At 34.4% G+C, this 7,580-nt stretch overlaps 1 protein-coding gene across 1 annotated transcript; it reads left to right on the top strand.

Moving 5' to 3' along the window:
- Positions 1-2,352: 2,352 nt before the first annotated feature.
- Positions 2,353-7,369, top strand: LOC117577965 (probable cytochrome P450 28c1). Its single transcript, XM_034263017.2, has 5 exons — positions 2,353-2,722; positions 4,264-4,609; positions 5,461-5,871; positions 5,937-6,063; positions 6,845-7,369. The coding sequence occupies exons 1-5, from the start codon at positions 2,535-2,537 to the stop codon at positions 7,273-7,275; spliced, it is 1,503 nt and encodes a 500-aa protein (XP_034118908.1). The 5' UTR covers positions 2,353-2,534; the 3' UTR covers positions 7,276-7,369.
- The last annotated feature ends 211 nt before the right edge of the window (positions 7,370-7,580 follow it).

The raw sequence follows: 7,580 nt of genomic DNA, 5'->3' as shown, positions 1-7,580 counted from the left end.
GCAACGTGTTTTTTTTTTTCTTTTTTATAAATTAAAATATATGTCATTTTTAAATTTAAAAATGCAATTCTATACTTATATAAAATATGTAGTATATTATATTTATTATAATATAGTAGGTAAATATACTAAACACTCAATAGTATAGTATATTTACCACATGGTGGATAAATATACTAAAATGCATACTGTGTAGTATATAGTGAATATACTAAAATATATACTTTATTGTATATAGTATTCATTACATTTATATAGCTAAGCAGTGCGGTATTGTTCTTCAAATATACTAAATATACTGCAACATAATATACACTATACACTATATAAATATACTATAAGAGTATATATGATACATAAAAAAAGTAGATTAATGATCGTTGTAGTTTTTTAATTTTGATAATTTATCCCTTAAATAAATATACTATAATATATACCATACTATGTAAGTATACTATACAGTATGGTATATTTATTAAAGTATGATAGATAAATATACTAAAATATATACTGTATAGTATATAGTATAATGTTTTAATATATTAAAACAGTAAACAGCAAATATACTAAATATACCGAAAAATAATACATACTATATACTATATATGAAAATATACTATATAGTATATAAAAAATTTAGTCGAATCATCGTTGTAGTTTTTTTAATTTTTAAAATGTAACCCTTAAATAATTATACTATAATATATACTATATAATTCTGCACAGTATATATTACAGTATATTTATTTAAGAGTTAAATTTTACAAATTAAAAAGCTACAACACTGATTCAACTACATTTATTTATATATTACTACTGTATAAATAAATTACTTCACTTTGTTGAGTCACGTTCGGTTGATCACATTACGTATACGCACGGTTGTAATCCCCATAAGCTACACAAGCTGCTCGTCAAGCTGCTTTCAATAGCAACTCTCGCATTGCCACGACAGTTAACGGTTCAATTGGTCACGCAGCGCGAACAATGTCAATGTCGTCGCTGTAAAATGGGGATTATCTGCATGTCTGACCTTCTAATGATGCCGTTGAATGCGAATAACCTGAACTAATCTGAACTTATGAACGTCTAATGATTTATTATGTCAGCTGCCGTCTGTGAGTCTATGATTTCAATGATTAATCGATTGTTAAGAGCGGAACCAAATTGGTTCACGCGCAACTGATTGAAACTTTAAGAGACAAAACCAAAAACAAATAAGCAAGGTACAACCAATTGCTCGACTTTGAGATACCCGCTATTAATATTCAATAAATGCTAAACAGTGCGATATTAATCTTAAAATATACTAAATATACCAAAGAAAACGAAAATATAAATACTAGTGGTTATATTTGGTATATTAGCTACATATTTTCAATAAACTCAAAATATTATGGTATCATGCTTAAAATATACTAAAAATACTAAAATATATATAAGAATATATTTGGTATATTAGCTGCCTATTTTGGATAAAACCAAAACAGTGCGGTATTAATCTTAATATATACGGAGCATATCGAAAAAAAGAACAAAAATTTACTGAAGGTTGTATAGTATATTAGCTACATATGGGAAAAACAAAAAAGTTCGATATTCTTCTGAAAATATACTGCATATATCGAAATAGTACAGAAATATACCGAAGTCTATATTTGGAATAAGGCAAAACCGTGTGTATTATCTTAAAATATACCATATATTCCGAAAAATACTAATTTTTTTAATGTCTGCATTATTTTTAAAATATACTAAATATAAAAAAATTAAAATATACAGAAGGTTAGATTTGGTATATTTTCAATAAAAGCAAAACAATGCGTTTGCATTTTTAAAGTATACTAACTATACTAAAAATATTACAATATACTGAATACTATTTTTTGTATATTGAAGGCAGTGCTATCACAGTATAACATGAATGAATTGGGCGGAAGTGGGCGTGGCAAAAATAATTACAGCTTTATTATAGCCACAAATCTATTATACCCTTCTACCCAACGTAGAGAGCGGGTATAAACAGTGACAAAGCGATTGTCATGTTTCATTTAATGGCTGAATGGAGAAATCAACTGCACACTGAGCACACGAATATTTCGCAAGCACTAAATATTAATTGATAATTAAACTGCTATTAATTAATAGTTATCGAACAACGTTACGTATACGCAACAATTTTATGGTTCACTTCTGTTAAATTCTAATGGGCTGATGATAGACTTTTTTAATGCTTTTCGATTAGATCTGATTAATTGATGCATTTGTGTGATTAATCATTAATTAAAATGTATATTAAGTGTTATTTTGTTCTGCTTGACATGTCGCAACATGCCCACTTAGCATCTAATTCGATAATGGCATCCAGCAACTAGCGACATGAAAGCTTTCGTGTTTCGCCATTGTGCAATACCCACAACACTTGACATGGACTCTGAACTCGCCCCCGCCCCCGCCCCCTCCCATTCAAATTGTCCAGAATTGAGAGAACATTTTGTCAGTCAGTTGTTGAACAACGTTCGCACACACACAACATGTGGCAATGGCTGCTGCTGTTCCTCATCGGGCTGATCTCGCTGATCTATCAGTTTCTAGTCTGGAATTTCGGTCATTGGCGGCGTCGTGGCATTCGGGAGCCGAAAGCATTGCCGCTCCTCGGCTCCTTTCCAAACATCGTGTGGCCACGTCAGCATTTCACCAACGATATGCGGGATATTTACATGTGAGTGGGAAAAGCTGCTGTAATTTAAATATACAAATTATCATTCTATTTTTGCCAAAACGTTCACCGAATCGTAAACTTTACATAAACTCCTTAAACTAATATGGGGTTTGGCCCAAAAAAATACATTTTTTCCCTGTGTTGTTATAGTACTACTTAATAAAGAAGCTAATTATTAAAAATCATTCTATTTGAAAAGAAACTTGAATATGACATTTTAAAAGCAAAGCATATAATAATGACTGCTGAAAGTAAATGAATTAATAACTAAACAAGTAAGAAAGTTACAGTCGAGTGTGCTTGACTGTGAGATACCCGCTACCCATTTTTAATAAAGGCAAAATATTGCGGTATCATTTTGAAAATATACCGAAAATGCTAAAAAAAAAAATACTAAAAATATACCAAATGGTATGTTTGGTATATCAATATAGTACCGCATTCAAAATATACCATAAACGGCACAATGTGCCACATTGTCGGCCAAAGCAACTAAGAGCCCTAGTAAGTAGGCGTTTTTGCCCATACAAAAGTATTTCTTTAATAACTTCTACAATTTTTATTTGATCGCAACCAAATTTTCAGGAATCATAACTACTATAGTAGTTATTATATATACCAAAATTCGCAACTTTAGCTTTAAAATTACGCTTGTTATTCGATTATTTTGATTTGCGGGGGCGGAAGTGGGCGTGGCAAAAATTTGAAACAAACTTGATCTGCGTGCAAACATAACAAATGCTGTCGAAAAAAAATTATAGCTCTATCTCTTATAGTCTCTGAGATCTAGGTGTTCATACGGACAGACGGACGGACGGAGGGACGGACGGACATGGCTAGATCGTCTCAGCTATTGACGCTGATCAAGAATATATATATACTTTATAGGGTCGGAGATGCCTCCTTCTACCTGTTACATACATTTCCTGCCGGCACAAAGTTATAATACCCTTCTACCCTATGGGTAGCGGGTATAAAAACAATAGATTAGGTTTAGATAGAGCATATAACATTGGAGGTCCGTAGCTGTGCCGGTATAAGGTATCTTCGTCTCAGAAGAAGTATGGATGCATTATAGGTAAAATCCGTGAAACGTCCCTCGATTCGAGGGAGAACACAGAGGAGATGCTCCAGTGTTCCTTTAACTCCGGACTCTATATTTCATGCGCTGTTGGCAATGCCCAGCTTTACCGCATGAACAGCCGACAAACAGTTAACAGACTAGTTAAAATGTCGAGCATTAGCATGCAGTCTTTCCTGGATTACGTATTTGGTTAAGCTAATGTTCATTGAACACCTAAATTAGTTGATTACTTTGTGTTTACTTGTTTCATTAGAATTATTATATTGAACATTGAACAATATTTTAAAATTAATAAAAATATTTAAAAATAATAAGAAATGTTTCATCAGCAAATTTAAAATAAAAAGATAACAAAACATATACCAAATTATATGATTAATTGATAAATAGAATAATAATATAAACTAATGCTCATCTGTCTCAAACACTAAACATATTTGCTTTTCGTCGCCTCCAGGAAGTATCGTGAGACGGACAGCTATGTGGGCACATTTCTGTTGCGCTCACCAAAGTTGCTGCTGCTGGAGCCGAAGTTGATCAACGAGGTCTTCGTGTCCGCCTTTCGGCACTTTGAGAACAACGATGCGTCGCGCATGATTGACATCAGCAAGGACAAGCTCGTTGCATGCAATCCATTTGTGCTCGATGGCGATGAGTGGCGACAGCAGCGCAGCATCTTCTCACCATTGCTGACTAGCGGGCGTATACGTAATGCCTACTGCAATATGCAACGCATTTGCGGCAAGCTCTGTGATTACATCGACGAGACTTCGAGCAGCGAACAATCATTCAATGGCATGGATGTAAGTGTGCAGCAGAAGTTGTTGTTGGTTGAAATCTTATTAAAGCTTAGAGATTGTTAGAAAGCGCATCCTTAGTGAACAGGAAAGTTCTTGGAAATATAAAAGAGCTTTTATTCATTAAATTATATGGATGTAAGTGTGCAGCAGACGTTGTTGTTGGTTGAAAGCTCATTAAAGCTTAGAGTTTGTTAGAAAGCGCATCCTTAGTGAACAGGAAAGTTCTTGAAAATATAAAAGAGCTTTAATTCATTAAATTATATGGATGTAAGTGTGCAGCAGACGTTGTTGTTGGTTGAAAGCTAATTAAAGCTATTAGTATGTTAGAAAGCGCATCCTTAGTGAACAGGAAAGTTCTTGGAAATATAAAAGATACCTTATTGATGATATTATTTCAAATATTAAAAGCTTAATTTGTGATTTATTTCCATGATTATTTTAAATAATAAGAATTTTGGTAGCTTCTTTTATTATAATAATTTTATGCTGATCATTTTAAATAATACTAATTTTAGTTGCTTGAAATAAGGCTCTATTTTGATCATAAGTTTGGATAAAGCGACATTTTGTTAGCTTTAAAAAAAATCTCATTCTTAAAGCTCAACAATTATACGCAACTGCTAACTAATAAATCTGAACTTTGTTAGCTTTCTCATTTTTTGAAAAAGCTATATTAAGCAATAACATTTAAAATAAAGCTCTTTTTTATGATAATCTCAGATAAAGCTTGATATCTAGCAAAAAGATATATTTTTTTTTGGCTTAACTTATAAGCTCTTAACTAATAAATCTGAATTTTGTTAGCTTACCCTTTTTTTATAAATTCAGCAATAATAATCAACTTTATTTTACAGCTAGGATTGCGCTTTACCAGTGAGAATCTCTTTGACTGTGTGCTGGGCATTGAGGCTAAAAGCTTTAGCGAGTCGCCGCTGCCGGTTGCGAAGCACAACAAGGAAATGTCCGAGGATAATCGTGGTCTCGCCTTGGCAGGCGCTCTGAACGGTCTCTTTCCCCATCTGCCGCGTTGGATGCGCCCCAAAGTCATTCCCCAGTCGTATGACAATTTCTTTTCGCAGTTGGTGCTCGAAGCGTTTCGTTTGCGTCGTGCCAAGCGACAGGAGCGGAACGATTTCATCAATCATCTGCTTGACATGCAGCAGGAGCATCAGCTAAGCGAACAGCAGCTTCTCTCGCATGCGATGACCTTCATGTTCGATGGCCTCGACACCACGTCCTCAACTATTGCTCACTGTTTGCTCTTGGTTGGGTTTGAATATTTCCTTTCAAAGAATGTTTATCCTTAATAATCCCCTTTTATTCCTTGCAGCTGGGTCGCTATCCCAAATGCCAGCAGCTGCTGTGGCAAGAACTGGACAAAGTCTGCGCCAAGGATCAATTGTTGCCCGACTTTGAGGTGCTCAATGAGCTGCCCTATTTGAGTGCGTGTTTGAATGGTGAGTAAGAGTGATGGCGATTTGATTTTTAGCCTTTTATTACTAATGGAATGTTGGGTGCCATCTCTATTATGTCATTATTCTCTTTTGTGAAATTTCATTCATTTCTTTGTTCCATTTATTACGACTTCGTCTCTCCCTTTTGCTTACTCCCTCATCCTAGCTGCATTTTCTTCATTTAAGAATATCCTCATACATTTTTTAGTTGTACCTTCTTAACTCTTATACGTTCTTATCGTTATCTTATCTTTTTTTATGTCCTCTTCGTACTCTCCTTCATGAACGTTTCTATAAAGCCCTTATATTGACTTTCTTTCTTTCTTTTTTTTCACTTTACTATTTTCTTTATTCTTTCTCTTTTATTTTGATCATTTTCATCCCAACTCTTGTCCTTATCTCTTGGTAATCTATGCGCTCTCTTTCGTAAGCTTCCTTATCTTCACACTTTTCTTATGTCCTCTTCGCACTCTCTTTCGTGAACGTTTCTATAGAATATTCATAATAACTTCCTGTCTTTATCTCTTTTCACTTTACTATTTCTTTTATTCTTTCTCCTTTCTTTTCATAAATTTCATCTAATTTTATTCTTATCTCTGTGTACTCTATGCGCTCCCTTTCGTAAAGGTTTCTATACATTCCGTATAATTATTCGTCTTCTTTTGAATCTCTATTTTTGCTTTCTTCTCTGAAATTTCTATTTCTGTAGTATTTTCCTTTTTTTTCATTTTTCTTATTTCATTCCTTATTTGCTACTGAATCTTAATTCTATCTTTTCTTTCAGAGAGTCTGCGCATCTATCCAGCTGGAGGTTGGGCCTCCAAAACCTGCACCACGCCTTACACCTTCCATGGCAGTCATCACAAGAGTCCGCTGCAAATGTATCCCGGCGATAACGTGATGATACCGATCTATGGACTGCATCACGATCCCAACTATTATGCCGAACCACACGAATTTCGACCCGAACGCTTTCTCAATGGCGGTCTAAAGCGTTACCAGCAACTGGGCGTCTTTCTTGGCTTTGGCAATGGACCGCGACAATGTGTCGGCATTCGCTTGGGTCTAACACAGACGAAGGCAGCGATTGCGGCGATTGTGAGACGCTTCGAGGTTAGGGTAAATCGACGTACACTCCAGGGCATTCAACTAGATCCACTCATATTTGTGGGCGCACACAAGGGCGGCATTTGGCTGGACTTTAATCGCAGATGAAGCAAATGTGATCAACAAAATACAAGTATTATTAACGGGGGAATACAAGTAAAGCATAAAAACTATTTTAATAAAAGGAAAACAACAAATATCATTATCGAACTGCAGGTGTATTGAATACTAATATCAAAGATCTCTTCGTACTTGAGCTGACAATGGACAATTTAGAAATCGTAGTTTTGGTCCGATTCTAAAAATTCTGACAGTTCAAAATAAAATGTGTCTAATAATAAGAAGAATTTCGACGGCCTTTAAGATTCGTATCAAAGACAATTTGATTGATTGATTGACTAATTGACTGGCTG

Source organism: Drosophila albomicans, chromosome X (assembly GCF_009650485.2).
Source record: "Drosophila albomicans strain 15112-1751.03 chromosome X, ASM965048v2, whole genome shotgun sequence".
Lineage (NCBI taxonomy): Eukaryota > Metazoa > Arthropoda > Insecta > Diptera > Drosophilidae > Drosophila > Drosophila albomicans.
This window is presented reverse-complemented; position numbering and strand designations above follow the sequence as displayed.